General features: G+C 31.0%; 1 protein-coding gene across 3 annotated transcripts in view; it reads right to left on the bottom strand.

Annotated features, from left to right (window-relative positions):
- Positions 1-20,402, bottom strand: part of LOC118193355 (cell adhesion molecule Dscam1-like) — a 978,906-nt gene that overhangs the window by 72,845 nt on the left and 885,659 nt on the right. For 2 of the 3 annotated variants that reach the window (XM_085823255.1, XM_085823256.1), the window contains exons 23-24: positions 16,496-16,577; positions 643-865 (exon numbers count right to left, since the gene is read on the bottom strand). In XM_085823255.1, coding sequence (XP_085679381.1) covers positions 643-865; positions 16,496-16,577 — 305 coding nt within the window. Of the gene's footprint in view, positions 1-642; positions 866-16,495; positions 16,578-20,402 lie in introns of those variants that run through there. The other variant, XM_085823257.1, reaches the window with a different exon arrangement.

Raw genomic sequence — 20,402 nt, 5'->3', positions numbered from 1 at the left:
GCCTGCTTCCAAAAAATACCTAATGTATCTACAGTGGCGCCCGAACTAAAAGGGTGTTGGATGACGATTCTCCTCACCCAGGATTTGGCGATTGGGTCCCCTAAAAAACCCCCGTCGCTTTTTAAAAGGTGGAGTATATAAGGCGGAGAAGGCGATTGTTGACGCTTATTTTTCTTTTTGCCTGCTACCAAAAAATACCTTATGTCTTTACAACTATTTTTATTATTTATTTACATTATAAGTTACCCATAGCGGAGATGAATATCTAAAAATATAACTATATCGTTTTTTTTATAATTAAATGCAAAAACTTTCAGTAAATAATTTGTAAAGACATTAGCTTATTTGGAAACAGGAGAGATGGAAAATGAGCAACGCCCTCGCCGGGACTCCAACGACGGACCTCTCTAATACGCGCCGAGTGTGCTGACCACTACACCACGAAGGAATGCTAAGAAAGCGGAAGAAATACCTTATAAATTGAAAAAAAAAATTAATTACAGAGAGTACTTCATTTCCTTTTATTACTGTTACTGGAATGCATAATGATAGAGTAAAAGCTTTAAAGTGAGTGCGCGTTGAAGACCAAGGATGTGAATTGAAACAGAATGTGAACAACTACAATTTGAAGGAATTTCTTACCCATCTGAGAGGTAATCGTGCGCAAATCTCGAATTGGGCTCGGAGTGCCTGTTCAGCCTGTAGATTTGTTGATGTTGAAGAATGGGTGATTGTTGTTGATGATGATGATGATGATGATTTTGTTGAAAGAGGGAGGGAGAACGCTCATGACCTTGCTTGGACTCGCGGGATTGCAGGCACAATCTCTGCACCACTAGATGGCGCTGATCGACGTCGAGTGATTCTGTAACGAAAGGAAAGAGAAATTGCTCAAATTTAGAAGGAATAAAACTAAAACATTTGTTTACATGTAAATCTATCCACCGGACATTTCTCAAGCACAAAGAGAAAGTATATAAATAAAATGAAAATGTTGTATTATTATTTATTAGTAATTAGGTGTAAGAAAATAACTGATAGTGTTATCAAATTATTTTAGATTTAAAAATTTCAAACGGACACATGCACAGTATTAAAATGTCAAAAATATGAATATATGTCAAATAATATGAAAAATTCAATATAAATGCAGATAAAATTTCTTATTATTTAATACACATAAAAATTTGACAATGGTTTTCCCATTACTAAACGGGAATAAATTCTAAGAATTGTAAAATTTGCGTTATTAAAGTAACGTTGAGCATTCAAAAATAAACAGTCTGAATATGAAAGCAATCATTGCTTGATCAAGCGACAAAAGACATTGCATAATTAACAAAATTTATATGCACAAATTAATACGCGTATATTTGTTTGTTTACAAATTACAGCGCAAATTAATATGTTATAAAAGGTGTTTAATCACACATAAAATACGCAGGCACACTGCGGAAAAAAAAAAAAAAAAAAAAAAAAAGGTTAGTTCTATATCATCTGTTCTACTGGGCCGATTGACGAAATTCAATTTTCGTTTTTCATACCTCGGAAGTGCGACTTAGGATATGTGTTAGATTTATATATAGCATTGTATAGCTAATATAGGTACTTATTATATAACATTATTCTAATATAGGTACTTATTATATAGCGTTCTTCTACTATAACACAAAATCAGACTTTTCCTGAAATGGCATGCCAAATTTTTCCATAATTCGATTCTAGGACTCAAATTCTGCCAAACTGCCAAGTTTTGTAAAAATCGCACGAGTAGCTTTTAAAATATTAGCTCTCAAAAGTTTAGCTCCTCAGTGTTAATTGAATTATATATATATTTAATAATATCTCTTTTTTATTACACTTGCTTGATTCTTTCTTCCAGAATTCGAAATTCAGGCTTAATCCAAATGTAATTCTCACATTTTTTACTATTTATTTTAAAAATTTGTGTTTTAAAATATTTTTTATAAATTCTTCGAATATTTTTTTTTATTATAACCTATAATATTTTTAACATCATCTTAATGCGGGTGTACTTCTAAGCACATCTGCAAAAAAATAGAGTATTTTATTCAAAATTTCCTGAGATATACGTGACTTTACATTTTGGCGCGTTTTGAACTTTGGCGTATTTATTATAAGCGATAGTAAAGAAAATGTGATTTAAGCACTTTATTAAAATGTTTGGAAAGAATGGAACGATGGACCAGTTTTTCCTTTCGTGCATCAATGAAAAAAAAAAAAAAAAAAAAAAAAAAAGCAGGTATGTTTCTATAAATTAAAAATTCCGCCAAGTGATTCTTGGCATGTTAAAATTTATCCATAACGTTCTCACTAAAATATAAAACTAAAAATTTATCCATAAATTTTTCACTGATAAACATGCACCAAGATAAATGTTAAAATTTATCCATAACTTTCTCGCTAAAAATTTTAAAAATAATATCTAGGCATAATGAGTCATAGAACCGAAATATGGAAAAAAACTATGTCTATCGGACGTTTCCTGATACTTCTCCTGATATTTCTGAATCGGACTTTTTCTGCCGATTTTGTGTCCAACTACCTATGTCAGAATAATACTGTATATAAATCTAATATATATCCTAAGTCGCGATTTCAAGACATGAAAAACACAATTTGAATTTCGTCAATCGGCCCTGCATAACGGATGATACAGAACTGTTAATTTTTTTTTCGCAATGTACAAGAAAATAATGCACTACCAAACGCAGAAATATGAGAATACTGTTTTCGCAACAAAAACAAGGACTGCTTCAAATTCCAAAAAATATACCCAGCAGTGTATTGCAGAAATTTAAAGCAAATAGGTAAACAAAATAAATAAGAGAATTTTTTTCAAGCCTAATTTTCATTACGATATAGTATTACTTAACCTTTTGAGGCTTTGGTAGCAGTAAAAGCTACCAAAGAACGGGGAATCTTGAACCGAATGCTTTCCCCCCTTTAAGAAATCACCTCCTATTTGCAACAAAGATTCTTGTGTGTAGTTTAATGCATTCTCAGAGGGGTGCAACTATGTCGCAAAAGGAAGATTTTTGAAAGAGATAAGTTGTTAAAACCCCAGGGACGTCAAATTTGACATTTCACCCCACGTTTTAGCCTGGAAAATGGAGGAAAAAGACATGGCCACTAAAGTGGACAACCCCGTCTTTCCAAAGAGAGGACTCTATGGCCACTATAATGGCCATCTCGTCTTCAAAAGATTAAAAACAGGTAATGTTTACTAAAGCAAATATCTACTTTACCCATGTTGTATTTTCAGTAAAAAAAAAAAAAAAAAAAAAAAAAAAAAAAAAAAAAAAATCTGAAAAAAATGTTGTTCTGAAATAAATTTTAAATGTACTAAAATTACTTATTACTAGCTTACCTAATAAACATTACCTCTTTTTAGCCTTTTGAAGATGAGATGGCCATTATAGTGGCCATAGAGTCTCTAAGGTCTCTCTCTCCTAGATAAGCTAATAATAAGTAATTTTAGTACATTTAAAATTTATTTCAAAACAACATGTTTTTCAGATTTTTTTTTTTTTTTTTTTTTTCTTTAAACTGAAAATACAACATGGGTAAAGTAGATATTTGCTTTAGTTTTCTCTCGCCTATATGTTGTATTAATTTTCTTTATTTTAATTTTTATTGTTTTTAATTGTTCTGATAATAATAATTATTATAATTAATTATTATTATAATTATTATGCCAGACTAAGCGGCATTTTGCATCGAATCATTAAATGAGTTGAATCACTTTTCAAATTGTTCCCACCAAATAATTTCGCCCACTATTGTTTTTAAAGAAATTAAATAACGAAAAATCTGCCTGAATGTATATATGTTTCTCACATTGTTAGAAAACAATAGGTACCTAGAGCCATGAAACTTTGAATAACGCAGTCATCCACCCGAATGTGGACACTTGAAAGCCCGAATTTTGAATTTCGAATTTGTTTTATTATCTATTTCATATATTGTAAAAGTATAACGAATTTTTTTTATTAAAAATTCAACAATAACAAAGGGAGCTGTGGCAACACTGCTCGGAATAAAACATTGTCAGCTCCAGCGCGCAAGCCTGTCCATCGGAAACTCTAAAAATATGCTGTTTTTAAGTATTTTTAGCCAAAATGTTCTCGGAACATATATGTGTATTTAAACGAAAAATATTAAACCCCTTTTGGGGTTAATGTAAAATATGAAAGGTTTCATTATTTATTTGTTACTACTTCCTTATATTATTTAATACATGATTTTAAAAGCTTGAAAACCGTTCAAAGCTCCATATAAAATGTAGGAATGGCATAACTATCAGATATATTCTTAGAACTCGCACATAGAATTTGCTTGCTTATTTGCTTTCTGAAAGGAGAATGTTTTAAATGATTTGAAGCAACATGCCCTTATTAATCATACTGAGCATATACACATTTTTATAGACACCTGTTTTATGTTCACATGATAATATATATCTTTCAGACATAGAAATTTATAAATTTGATATTCATACATTCTTTATTTAACTTCATCAATTTACACATACACATCTTATGTATATGCGGCTTAAGTGTTTGTCGTCGATAGTTTATTGGTTGCTTGCGTAACTGTAAATTATTTTATTCCCCGTGCAGTACAGCGCGTGACGAATATTATGAGAAAGCTAAGCCGTAAAAATTAAAAATACAAGAGCACGTGCATTTAACATTTAATAAATAAATTTAACATCTATATATAATAGAATTCGGAAATATGCAACCGGCAAAAACCGGCAACAATGAAAAAACAAATAAAATGAAATAAATAAGTATCTTTATTATATTCGGCTTAAATGTCTGTTTGTCGCCGGTAGTTTATTGCTTGCGTAACTGTACTAGCCAATGAAGTGAAGTTGCCACGGCACAGGGTTGCCGTTTCAATTGAGACGTAGACAATTTCCTGTGAAACTTGCCTTTGCTATGACCATCCATGAGTCTCAGGGCCAAACGCTTAAGCGTGTTGGCATTTTTTTACCTGAGCCTACTTTTGAACACGGTCAACTTTATGTTGTCTGTTCAAGAGTACGTGAAAGAACGGACGTAAAATTAAAAATAATGGATGGTCCACTGCAAGGCGAGCTTAATAATGATGGAAAGATCTACACAAGAAATGTGTACAAAGAGAGCTTTGACATGTGAATTAACATTTTATTATTTAAATCACCTTTATTTATTGAGCTAGAGGTGGCTCTTAAGAAATGTACCGCCAGTGGTTTCCTTCATTGCTCTCTACTTTAAGCAGTTAAGCAAGGAGAAGGGGGAAACACCGTGGGGCAGTAAGCAAAGGGGCGTCCTCGCCGCCTGCGTGGGTAATTCAGTTTGAATTATCAGACACCTTTGCACAAATAATTTTCATTGCAATTTATAATATCTAGAACAGCGGTCATTTCGTATGAACGCCATGCTTTCTAGTATATATATATATATATATATATATATACATGCATTTACATACACAAAGAGAGAGAGAGAAGGAATATATTGTTGCGTTGTACGGGTTCGCGGATTTAGAGTGCTTGACGACAGCACTCTAAATCCAGTGACGACAGCACTCAGTAAGAATCAAAATACAATTTATTTGCCAGTATTTCGCAGGAGAGTTCCAAAGACGCGTTTACAATCGTCGAAAAACTGCTATAAACACAATGAAGCAAGGCTGTAACGGTGAAAAGAGCTTCACGACAAAACACTAAATAATGCTTCCGGCTCGTCCGATCGCTCTAGGAGCTCAAGATCCTCTTCACGATATAATTCACGATACATTCCACGATAAACTCAAGATAGACTCCACGATACACTGCTAATCTGCTTACAGACAGGGTTTATACAGCTTTTGGCATGCCTTCGAGAACATGCGGGGGAAACTGGTAGGAATTCGTTCCAGAATGTTCTCGAACCGTCTATGGCATATCGCCAATTTTGTCGCTAAAATTTAGCCAAATCTGGCAATTCTGCCTAACCTTGCCATTTTTAGTAACTCTAAACCCGCTTTGTGGGGAAGATATCTTACCGCGGATGGACATTTCGCAACAATATAAAGCTTCTATGTCTTATAGAAATAAAATGAATATATATTGTATTCGCTATTATAAAAACAGTAAAATTTGCAGCATAAAATTACAGCAAAGTTTCCAGTAACTTTTATGACAGTTCTGTCTTATGTAAGCGTCAGTTCAAGCACAGTATTTTTTATTTCCTTTGTTGACACGAAAGAATGCAACATTATACAGTATTAAATACAAATTCTTAGTCTTTCATGTGTTAGCCGATTATAAATATCAAATTATTATAATCATAACTATTAAATGACATTACTTATTAGGGCTAATGAACCCATCCTCTAGATGACTACTTTCAGAGTATAACGTATGAATGGCAAAGCAAATTCGAAAATTTCTCCTGAACTGTTTTACTTTGTCCTGAAATTTGTAAGTTTGCATTTGAATAAATGGAGAAAGGGGGAAAAAATCCGCTCATCGCACACGATAAAAGAGAGGTAGATATTATTTTCATTAGTTTATTTCTTTCTTTATTAAAATTAACTATCTCAATTTAATGTCTGTAAAAGCTCCAAATATTATAGAAATGTTACTTGATTTTTTTTATCCATATGTTTATAACATTTCCACTACACCAGTCGATGAAAATGAAATAGTCGTATTTGAGCTTACCTATATATACACATGCACTGGATTTAAACTAAGTAGAGAAATAAATAATCAAAGAAATTTGCCGAATTAAATGGGCATGCCAAGAAATGCCCAATTAAAAATACCTAAAACTAACAGTAATAACAAAGATACTATTCACCTCAAGCAAAAGGTTTTCATTTATAACCTTTCAGTTCATAATTTTACACCTACAATCGAGAATATAGTATTGTGAAGATGCTCAAAATGTACAAAGGTATATATTATTAAAAAATAGCAAAACATTATCGGCATACTAAAATACTACTAAATCTCTTAGAAGGGGGTATACACATTTTTCATTTACACATACTTCACACACGGTCACACACAGTATCAGAAAAACAATGAGCCATATTTTCTTAAATATTGATGATAACATATTGACACGAATTTCGTACATATGAAAATAATTTAGTCAGATTATATGTAAAATTGTAGTATCTTTTGTATAATATAAAATGAAATGCACCAAGAGACAAAGTTCTGCCAGAAAAATAAGATTACAGGGACAAATGTATTTAACATTGCGTTAAATGGCTAATTTGGCGAGCTTTCGCCAAGCTAAAGATGGTTTTGGCAACTAATTTTTGTCACCAATTTTAACGAGAAACTGCTAAAAGTCATCAAAATTGGTGACCTTTTTGTCGGATTCCTTTATAACTGTAACTGATCTTTATGTAGAGACATTAGGTTATTTCGAAGCAGGAGACATAAAAAATGAGCATTTCCCTCGCCGGGACTCGAACCACGAACCTCTCAAATACACGCCGAGTGTGCTGACTACTACACATCATTTTCTGAGTTTTTAGTTCAAAGTCGATTTCGGAGTATCTGTATATCCGTGTGAGCTTTGCCGTATAGGGACACTTTGCATTGCTTTGTGTTTAGCATTCTTAGTAGTTTGAAGTAGTAGCTATTGATTCTGAATTGTCATCCTGAGAAGAGTTGTACAAGTATTTTTGTGGAAAGTTCCAGAATGGTAAAGTGTGTCTTTTGGTGAAATAAATTTTACCTAGCTGCCATGGGTTCTGTGTGCATTTACGAACCCTTACGCGCGTATATCTCACCCGTACGCATATAATTATCAATATCCAGTATTGTGAATATTTTCTTACAACTCCTTTCCTGACATTTTATAAGAGTATTTTATAATAGTATAAAGTGCGTATTTGTAATTATTTAAAAAATTAACTTTAACACATAATGGTGGAACCTTACTTTGTTCCACTTACTTTTAAATGAAGAACATTTTTGCCATTAACACTGACTAGATGCAAGGCCACATAACTGCTTATGTGGCTACACAAGTGTTTATTATTGATATATGTTATCAAGGGAGGAAAAAACGTGATATCCGTCATAAATACCTATAGTTCAAAAGTTCCTTCCATTTATCTAGGTAAATGTAGATCATATACACATGTAATCAAATGACGTTATCTTTTCCCGCGTAGTTCAGTCTATACGACAATGATTTTTTGAGGTGTCTTCATATTATTATACACTGCCCCTCTTCAGCACTGAGTCAAGGACTTAACTAATTTCAACTATCTCATCTCCTCTTACGCAACCCACAAATGCGATGCAATAATATTATTCTAGTCGAAACATTCCTGCATCAGATATGCCGTATGTCTGGAGGCTTTATTATCCTCTAAGATAGCAATGACCCTCTGGGCAGATACGCAATAATGCATGATATAGTACATGCTCATTGATAGTTTGAGGTAGTGAATGGAAGTGAATAGTATGATATAAATTCCACATCCCACTTGTACATCTGATTCCCCATAGAATGTATCCTGAGCTTCATGTTGCTGATGTTGAATATAAATTCTAACACTGATAGAATATAGGATGATGCGCATGTTGTATTTTTTCGATTTTTATGTAAAGTAATCGGTATAGTGATAGAAATTAGAAAGTTTTTTTTTTTTTTTTTTTTTTTTTTTTTTTTTTTTTTTTAATGTAACGAACTTTTCGTATTGTTCATTGGAACCTCCTGAAACTCATTCTTTCCGTTATAAAGCTAAAATTGTCTTTAAAAATAAGAGAAAATGCTTTATGTACTAATATTTTTATGGTTTTTGTAATATTCTCTTCGAGTGGTATTTTCCCATATTGATGTTTAAATAAGAATGAGTTTTCATATTCCTGTACGGGAATTAATTTTATAAGGTATTTCTTTCTTCTTGTGGTGTAACGGTAGCACGCTGGGTCGGTATTCCAGAGGTCCGTGGTTCGATTCCCGGCGAAGGCGGTCCCATATTTTTCATCTTTCCTGCTTCCAATTGAACTAATGACTCTACAATTTTATTGTATACTGGAGGGAAAAAATCAGTTACAATATAAATAAGAAACAATAATTTTCAAAACGACTTCCGTTCTTCTGGACTGGAAAATTTTCAAGGTATTATGGAATATCATACAGAGGTTGTTCGTACATTTTTTAGATGATTTTACTTTGCTATAAAAAATCGTATCCTTGGAATGTTTTTAAACTGCAACAATATTTCTGAAAGTGTAAATTATCGTCTGCTATTTGACAATTTTCTTTTCTTTTATAGAGAAGCAATGGTCAAAAGGCTATGTTTGTGCTCTTCCTGAAGAAAATTATTCGTATTTAGTTACTAAAAATTGCTTCGAAAATGAATACCTAGGAAGGGTATGCATTTTTTGTATAGAAATTGAAATAAAATACTAGAAAAAAATCCACTTATTTTTCTTGCATGAAAAGAATTAAAGTTACATTTACGACTAGACAAAATAGAAAACATTACAGAAGCTTTAGAAAGAACAGAAATAGAAAACATAGAAGAGAAAGAATAGAAAGCATAAACAAAGGATTACATTTCGAATAAATAGTTCAAAAAAAAACATTACTCTTAATAAACTATGAGAAATTTGAAACGACACATTTTGTGCGAATAACTTATTTTATAATTTACGTTAAAATAACACGCCGAACAAGTATTCATTACAATAAAAATCATAGCTATATTTGCAAATTTTCTCAGCATCGACTAGTTTCGATGCTTTTACCGAATCATCCTGAGCTGCTAAAGTGCAAATGAGCCATATAACATACAATGAAAAGATAAGAATTGCTGGATAGAAGTTCAGCTACTGGCGGCATCAATTGATGAAACACGAAAACTAAAACATAATTTCCTTAAAGGTTGAAGGTAAAGATGAATTGGAATTAGAGTCGTTAACTAAAACAGAAAGAATTTTTTGAATCTGAAACTATTATAGAAAACCTAATTCATCTATGGATTTTTTTAATAACGTTGTCTGCAGAAAAATGGGAAGTGTGCATTTCGGACCAACAGTGCTGCGCAATAGGTAGACTTCTGTGTTTCCTTTATCCTAACACATACCTCATGTTCTTTAAAGCGAACTTTTACGGCTGTCTTAGTTTGACCAATGTAAATTAAACTCCGCTGGCAAGGAATCCTGTAAATACCCCAGGAATTCATATCCGAAATGGTGTCCTTAAGTATCGAACTCGGAATTTTATTCATAGGAGAATAAACGACACGAAAGTTAAATTTCTGTAAAATATGTGCTAATAAATGGAAAGGAAGGCATAACAACAGAAATTTTATAATCTTCTAAAACAAGAGTGTGCTTTTTGCTGTGTTGAGATGAGAATTTTCTAACTGTTAGGTTAATAATGTTGGGTAAAACCATCGAAACATGTCCTGTAAAAATTTGCAAATACAACACTGATTTTTGTTATTTGACTTCTTCATAACTTATTTTATCTTTGCAATTAAATTTCATACTTTAAATATATATATATATATATATATATATATATGTTGATACGTTTTTTGGCATTTCGAAAATGTACATTATATTCATTTAACCGTAAAATCATCTCCATCGCAAATAAATTTATTAAAAAAAAAGATAACATTGTGGTCAGTTGATCATGAATAACATCTTTTACTCAATTCCAATGGGTTACATATTTAGTATAAAAAAGTAAGTCATCTAAAAAATTTATTTTATTAGTAGTATTTAATAACATTTTAACAAGAGTTATTTTATTAAATAAATAAAATACGTTTCTAATACCGTATAATTTATTGATTGCAAAACTTCTTACTTTAATTCTTCAACAATTCGAATAGTGAGGAAATTTTGTAGTACTGAACAGATTCATGTTTTGTATATGTGTTTGAATGTACTTTAAATTTACTCAAACGCTTAATGTTTTTGTTTATATTATAAGGTATTTCTCCCGCCTTCCTAGCGTCCCTTCGTGGTGTAGTGGTTCTGCACGCTGTGCCGGTATTCCAGAGGTCCGTGGTTCGATTCCCGGCTAAAGCGTTACTAATTTTTCATCTCTCCGGCCTCCAAAAAAACCTCATGTCTCTGCAGTGGCGCCCGAAATAAAAGGGTGTTGGATGAGGATTCTTCACACCCAGGATTTAGCGATTGGGTCACCTAAAAACCCCAGGCGCCCTTTAAAAGGGGTAGTATATAAGGTATTTCTCCCACCTTCTTGGCGCGGTGGTGTAGTGGTTTGCACACGGGACCGGTATTTCAGAGGTCCGTGGTTCGATTCTCGGTGAAGGCGTTGCTAATTTTTAAATCTCTCTTGCTTCCAAAAAATCCTGATGTCTCTACATACCATTTCACAGGCTATGAATTGTAATTTATTCAATAGGGAAACTGCACGTTTTTATGATTCAGCAAGCGTGGATATTATTTTCATTTGAAAGAAAAAGAAAATATTGGTATGTTTTTTTTTAAATAGTTTTTAACATTTTTAGGTTTTTAAAATACTTTTAACAAGAAATTCTACCTTGAAATTTCCGATCGTAATTTGAAATTTTCAAAATGAAAGTTTTTTTTATTTGTTTTTGTTTTGTTTTATCCTTTGCATCCAGAATGGTATATCTGACAGAACCTGTTGCTGCATAGTATTCATAACTTTTGTCTAAATGTAGATATTGTGCAAATAGTAAGCAGACTGTTATAGTGCAGTAAATTCTAAGAAGAATAAAAATTCAGTAAATGTTGCTAAGAACTCTATGAGCAGCAAAATAATTAGAATCACAAATAATATCTAGTATTTATTAGTTAAGAAATTGAGGAAGTATGAGTTGTATTCTTAAAGCTATACAAAACAGTATGCGCGTTTTGAAATGTAAAAAAACTTGTTAGAACCTTGTTTTCAAGCACGTACCTTTCGATGCACAACATTAGTACTTTTCGAAATGCTTCGAGCATATGTTACAAAGTATGTTCTACACGACATGCTAAAGTGATGCCTGTTACAAGCATGTTCTTTGTACGTACATTTCAGTGTACAGCAGAGGTGCTTTTCAAAATGCTCCCAGAATGTTCTGTAAAGGGCTATTAATTTCGGTTTCGCATTTTAAGTTGATTCAATATAAACGGCGAATCACTTTTTAAATTGTTGCCTCCAAATATTAGAGCCCTAATTTATATTGAAAGAAATAAAATAATGAAGAATCTGCATAAATGTATGTATGTTTCTCGCATTGTGATAAAACAACGGTACCTAGAGCCATCCAAATTTGAATAGCGTTATTTTCCATACAATATGCGCATGTGGAAGCCCTAATTTGAATTTGAAAATTGTTTTATTATCGGTTTCATATTTTGTAACACTTCAACAAATATTTTATTAAAAAATTAAACGATTTTAAAGTGAGCGATGGCAACACTAAGAACAACAAAACATTTTTATCTCCGCGCGAGACTCTGTAGGAAATTCTTAAGATATGCTCTTTTAAATATTATATCCCTGTTGAATTGAATTTTATGATTTAAGTGCGAAGAACACGATATTATTAAATAAAGGTAACACACAAAACGTTAACAAATCCCCCCTTTGTGCATACTATAGAATCTGAAAGCTTTCAGATCTTTTTTTCAATGTTTTTTTATTTTATTTCGTACGCTATTGCTTATATTGCAAGAAACCAGTCATAGCTTCCATATCCTTATTGATTTGACAGTCTATCTTCCATATCGATTCTGACAGAGGAAAATTATTTTTTGATATCTTTTCTCGAATTTCTTCTCCAAAACTCATATTTTTTTTGTCAAATCGATACTTAGCTTTGGTTTTATAGTAGCGCACCTTTGATTTCTTTTGATTTATCGTCAACCCTTGAAACCAATTTTCGTTATTACAGAAATATAACTTAAGAAGTCGTACGGAATCTGAAGCCTGCATATATATATATATATATATATATATACAACAGCTAGCAGTGCATATATATATATATATATATATATGCACTGCTAGCTGTTGTATTTTATAATGAATAATTGTTTCACCTGACACTTGAAAAGAGGTTTTATCTGAAGAAACATGATACTGAACTGATTTGTATTTATGACATCAAACTAGCAAGTGCGGATTATATGATCAAAAGTTCGAATGCAACATTTTATGACTGCGTATTATTGATCAATCTTATTTATTTTATTCTTGAAAATAATACAAAAGTTAAAGGGTAATGGAATTTTAGAGGTTTAAAAAATGGTGGGGTACAGTGCTTATGCATTTTAATAATTATTTAAGAAAGTAGTTATAACTGAGCAGAATTAACGCAATATACCTGAAATAAATTCTACCCATTTATATTTTATATACTTGAGCAAAGAGATATAAATATTTATAAAAAAAATTTGCTATTTATCTCTATCATAAATATAAATACATCAAGAGAATAATTATTTTAATGCTTTGTTTCAAATTAAAGTCTGAGAAGATTTTTAGTCTTGAAGAACTATAATCAGAAAATGCACAATATTTTAGGATAAATTATTAAAATATTAAAAATTCTCTAATCACGTAATGGGAATTAGCAGTAAAACTTCCTAAAATTTTTAGTATTAAAATAGCATTAGACGTATATTTTACAAGTTATTACAGCAATTTATATCAACGCCACCTTAAAGCCTTAAGAGTGTTTGTGGCATTGAAATGCGAAAACATGAAAAAGGCGTATTTCCCTAAAGACATACAGCAAACAATGTTTGAAATTACATTGATTTAATGCGTCTCCCATAAAATCTGTTTCTGACAAAATTACTTTTTTTTTTTTTTTTTTTTTTTTTTTTTTAAGAGGAATGTAGGACCGATTTTTTTAGATACGCGAAACGTGAAGACTTATAACTTAAAAACACTCATATTAAAAAGATAATCTAAACTAACTAATTATGTACATTAATTGCTTATTACTTCTAACAGAAATTACGAACTTGTAATGCCCACAAATGCTTTCAGAATGAATTAACTATATTTAGGATTAAGTAAGATATTATTCTCTAACTCCTAGTTCTACAACAGTTCCAAAAGATTAATTGAAAATAGAAATTTTGTATATTGACCGCAGCGCAAAATCTAGCTTCACTTTCTATTTTTACATATTTTTGGTGGTCACCTTAAGATTACTTTTCAAAATGTTTAAATGTAAAAGGATAAACCAAAATGATAATCGCAACGTTTGGTATAAGTTTAAAATTTTGCTATAAAAAATGCAAACGAAAAAAATGTGGTTTCCCTGGAGCTAGTTTAATTTTTCTGATTTGGTCTTTTTTCTGGGGGGAAGGATGGCTCCCTCGTTTTTGGTTGGATCAGCTGGTCCTTCTTTTAGTCATGTGACTGGCTTTTGCCGGATAGGTGCACTGAGCGCGGAGCCGTTAGTATTAATACTATAAAAAATTTCAGATAACAATGCAGCTAAATTTGATAAAATAATTTTATGTTTTTAATTATTATGGTTTGGTTTGGTTTATTCAAGTATGGTAAACCACTCGATGGCTATATGCCTAAAGGGATGGATGCCTTCGTGGAGAACTTTCTAAGGGAAACTGGCTCGCATACACGTTACACAATTTATAGCAGTATATCATTGTCCGATCGTTTACAAAAATAAAAATAATTTGACATATAAATTGTTGCAAAACAAGAATTATGTCGAAATAGCAAGACTCAAATTATCCTTCTTGCACATGGGTTGCGGTTAGGTTACGTGTTTAGAAGTTAAAAATTATTTATTGTGACTGCATTTTTTTTATTAGTGGTTTAAAACAGTTTGATATATGGACCCTTTGGTGAAGAAATTTCTTTACAGCTTTGGATGAGGTGAAGAACTGAAGTGACATATTTGTAAGTTTAAAATATTCTTTTAATATCATCATTCTTCTACACCGAAAAACTTGAATTTTAATCATTTAGACAAAAGTCACCTTTCAAAGTATTGTTTTCGAGCGACTTGCAAAGTATTGAATAGGAAAAGCGCTTGATAAATACAGCTGACGTACGAATAGAAAATATAGAGAAAATGGAAATTTTCCGATTCGTGAAATTATAAATATGCATTTGATCATTCTTTCAGCAGTATTTCTAGGTAACGTAAATGGAGTATCAGACAAATTCTTAAGAAAATTTAGCATTGATTCTAGCAATATATAAGTTTCGAGTGTCTCTGATTTTAAAATATAATCTCCGTTTTCATATTCTCTTCGGTCACCAACAGCATCCAAGTGTTTACATTACAAGAACTTTAGAAATACTAAAACCACACTGGTAAGAAAAGAAGCTCAATCTTTATCAAATAAACTTAGAAAAGTCTTTACATTATTATTATGACTCTTGATATGTCCCCTATGGCTTTCTTCATTAAAAGTAAGATGGCGTTATGTCAGTATGCTTATCCTCTTTTAAGATAGTATTTATAATTTGAAGAGTTTAATTCCTGATGAAATTTGAAATATGAAACATTTATCGCATTTATTAAAAAAAATACATATTAAAAATATAATTCGCTTAGATGCATATTATTGATGACTAATAAGATGCACGATTCCTCAAAACTTATTAAATTTCTTACAATATTTAAACAAACAAACAACAAAAGTGATAAGTAATATAAAAGCAGAACCAAGTAAATGCTTTACATGATCTTCTTTTATCTAAAATGAATAATCATTCGAAATAGTTTATAAGGTTCTATCATCTATTCAAATTTCAAGTAACAAAAGTATTTTAATGGATAAAAATTTGGTTAAAAATAATAATAATTTGGATAATGGATAAAAATTTAATTATTCATAAAATACAAATCTTAACATTTTTCTGGACTGTTTTATGAACATTTTCAAGAAACTTAAGCACTAATATTTTTTGTCTAAAGCTTCTAGATATAAATGCATAATTTTTCAATTTAAATTTAACGAGCAATTTGAAAAAAATTACTAAACTTATTGCGTACTTTTGTTTAAACTGATTCATCAATTTCGATAAATTCATTCACGTTTTCGATTAAAGTAACAATACTTGACATGAAATGCGTGTTACTACATTTACATATACAGGAAGTATTTAAAACTTCAAAAATAATTTATTAGTTAATTAATTAAAAGTAGTCTGTCATTCTTAATAACATCTAGAATGATTCCCTTATTAGAGGTCTCACATAAAATTTGGCTAAAAGAGACGAATTATTTTTAACTTTATAACAGCTAGACCATCAGACTTTAAATGCAACGTTAAGTACTTTATATAATTTTGAAATCTCTGAATATCCATTTACTTTATTTGTATCTCAGACAAAATAAAAATGGGAACAACATTTTATCCATTGCGATTTCAACCGCTCCATTAGATTAATAACAAATTTATGAATAAATATTCTGACAGCGTAATTGGAAATTAGTAATTCCTTCATTAGGGTATCCTGATAAATATATGCTTACCAACGAAATGATGTATTCCAGAATCTGTAAATAACTGTTGATAATCATGTGTCGCTGCACTGTAACTCGAGGTCCCCCGAAACTAGAAGAAAACATAGTTTAAAATACGTCACCCAGTTTAACACGAATTTTACTCTAACTACACACCAAGTGCCAAAAAGCAAACATATATTCTAGAATTACGCTGTGAGAAATAAAAATATTCAAGTATATATTAAACAGATTACGATTATGTAAAATATAACTCGTAAAATATATATCTAAATATCAGTTGTATCTATCCTTACGAAAAAATCAATTTCCTTAATTTTGTTCGTAAAAAATATCTGACGAGGACACCACATGAATTCTTTGCACAGTCTATGTTTCAAATGTAAACAAATGGCAGCCTCATTAGGCTTAGTGCCACCTAAAATTTTAAAATTGTCGACAAAACTACAACTATTGCATGCGAATTAAGTAAAGACAAAAAAAAAAAAAAAAAAAAAAAAAAAAAAACTTGACCTGAAGATAATAATAGCATAATCCAATCCCTTTTAAAGCAAAACATGTACAATTTGTCAAAAATAAAAACTGAGTTCACCAAGCCGGGTAACAAAGTGGCAATATAAACATAAATATATCTATACTTTCCACTCTGTTACGCGGCTATAATATATATATTTATATTGCCTCTCTGATACGCGGCTATAATATATATATGTGTGTGTTCGGTATGGCAATTGCAACGAAAAATGGAGGTCCACAACTTCATGTTATAGCAGTCCTATATACAAAATTTTATGTCCTACGGCTACTCGTTGAGTTATGCGAGATGCATACGTACACAAGTACAGACGTCACGAAAAAAATCTCTTCTGAATCCATATTAATCCCCTTTACAATCCGTTTTCAAAAAAAAAAAAAAAAAAAAAAAAAAAAAAATAGTCCGCACGTCCATATTTTACGTAAAACCTTGTGCAAAGTAGTTGTTCCGGCCTCTCAATAAACAGAGTTGCTCGTGACGTCTCGTGATGTTCATGTTTAAAACAGTTGCATGTACACTAAAATAATATTTGCATATAAACGCAATAGAACTAAAAAGAAGTATTCTTTTATGGAATTTATCGTTTTCAGTACGAGGGATTCGAGTCATGGCAAAATAGAAAGCGTCGCTACTTCGAAGTTAAAACTCCTTGCAAGCCAGATTCAAGCATTCCACTGAAATGAAAGCCATTTAAAATTTATAATAATCAAGTCTTTTCTTTATTAAATAAATGCGCAATATTAAACATAGACATTACATTACATTTATTAATGAAATTTATAATTTTAAATCAAATATTTTTTCTTGTCTTTATCATTTTTAATATAATTAACACATGTTAAATGATGACAACAACCACATGACTTTTGTGATCTGTAATTTAACTCCATGAAGATCATTCTTAAAATAGTAATAAGTCTGCTGGAAGTCTTAACGTATGAAATCTGCTTAAAAAGAATAGATTGACGCTTCTATTTAATATTATGATTTTTATGTTTTTATTATATTGATTTTTCGGATTTTTGAAATTCAAATGTTAATTTCTTCAAGGTGTTAAACTGTGCTGTAAATCATTCAGATTTTAATTCAGTTTTGCATTTTTTTGGGGGGGGATTCCTAGTGAGATAACAAATCCTTTTTAATGCAGATTTGCTGTCTGTTATATTGTTAAAATGGCAGAAGTTAAATCTTTCAGGTTAACAAAATACTTTTTTGTAATGTAGTTGTTTTTAAGGTAAAGCTCTCACATTTGTTTAGAAATATTGTCCTTGTGGTCAAATACCTAACTATAAGGCTTTATTTCGGAACTTTGAGATGAACATTCTTTACCTTTTTAAAGCAGTAAGTAAAGAATTTCCATTATATCCTTTAATTTAGAAGAATATAACTTCATACGGGTCTACATTTCATTTTTAAAAGAGTGTATTAAGTGTTTAATTTTAGATAAATAACTTCATTGTAATTAATAAATTTAACTTGAAATACAGGTGTTACTAATTATCAGGATACTGTATCGCTGATTATCAAGATAAGAAAAATAAATTAAACTTGTACGTACATCAGTTTCTACAATTATGATGCATTTAAAAATTCAATGAAAACATTTATAATCTTCCTCATTATAATTACACAAAAAACTTACTAGATATGTAATTCTGCTAAACGGAAACGAGATGTAAAGGGAAAGGAAAAACAGCTTTCAATCTCTTTCAATACGTATTAGGTGGTATGCTTCTAAAAGCTAACTAAACATTTTGACGAACTTTACAATTTACTAATGCAAGCAAGCAATAGAACTTAACAGAACTGAAAAGCAGAATGGAAAGTTTTTAATGTCTTCCATACATAACGTATGGCATATGTTTGATATAAAATAGTTACTAATAATTACAAACATTAAAAATCTCTTATTCATTTAACAGACGGAATGACAGAATAAACCGAAAACGTATATTGCTGACAAATAAATCTTTTCTGAACAAAATGTCTCACACTCACAAAGACGAAAAATTAATACATAGCCATGTTTCATCATTCGTAATTAAAAATGCGAAATATTTCAATTGCCCATATTTTGTGCATTTAGCAAAATATTAAAAAAATCTTTTAATAATCTTATTTCAAAATTCGAAAGGCTTAATGCATTTCTCTTGTATATTACGAAATCATAAATTTAAAGAAAAATTCTTTAAATTACTGCATCATCAGTTTTAAGCGTTCATTTTCTTCTATTTTAGGTAAGTAGAATTTTTATTTAATGTTAATTTACACTGGTTAGTACTGTTGTTTTATACTGAAGGCAGTGCATTTTTGAGTACATGCAGTTTTATGCATTTTAAGGTATCTATTCATACTCATAAAAGATTCGCTTATTGATATTACAGATATTTTTATTGATATTACTTCGAACACAACTGCAGATATATAAGTTTTAGATTTATAGAATGCATTATATAGCAATGCTCTAAATAGAAATTTCTTAAAAGAAATTTCTTTAAAGGAACTTTTAAATAGCCGTGATTGAAAATAATAACATTCGATATTATTCTATATTATATCATCAATGCGAAATAACAGAGAAAGAAAAAGTTAAGATTATGGATATCTACTTAAATAAAATGAATTCTGTTGACCTGAAATTTCCACTAAATACTGTTTGAAGTAAGATGCATATATCGACATTTCTATCCAAACCACATAGCGAAAGGGTGCACTTACGTAATTCAATAACAAAAATAACTGATAAATTATCAGAAAAGGAAAACTACAAGATGTTATTTAAAAGAACTATTAAACATAATACTAATGACAAATCATCTTTCCTATTGTAGATTAGTTTGTAGAGTCATTAGGTTATTTTGAAGCAGGGAAAGTGAAACCAGGACCTCTCGAATACGCGCTGAGTATGCTACTGTTACACGACGAAGACATGCTGAAAGGAGAGAGAAAATACCTTAATACTTCTTTTAAAGGATGACTGTGGATTGGGGAATTAAATCGCCAAATTCTGGTGTGTGAAGAATCATCAACCACCACCATTTAGTTCGGGAGCCTCTGTAGAATCATTTTATAATTTTTCGAAACAAGGAAATCGAAGAAATCCTCAAAGTCCTCGCCGGGACTATAAGGGCCCTTCGAATACGCGCTTAGTGTGCTACTGTTACACCACGAAGGCATGCTGGAAAGGAGGAGAAAATACCTTATAAGTTTACTAAGGTGCATGTAGTAGGCGATTATACTTTACACTTGTAGAGCTATTTCGAATTTCGGAAAAATAAGCAATGTCCTCGCTGGGACTCGAGCCACGGAACTTTCGAGTGCGGGCTGGACGTGCTGACCACTACATCACAAAGGCATGCTAAGAAGGCGAGAGAAATACCT

The sequence above is a fragment of the Stegodyphus dumicola genome, chromosome 9 (assembly GCF_044657685.1).
Source record: "Stegodyphus dumicola isolate Sdum_Otavi_A_Nest chromosome 9, ASM4465768v1".
NCBI lineage: Eukaryota > Metazoa > Arthropoda > Arachnida > Araneae > Eresidae > Stegodyphus > Stegodyphus dumicola.
This window is presented reverse-complemented; position numbering and strand designations above follow the sequence as displayed.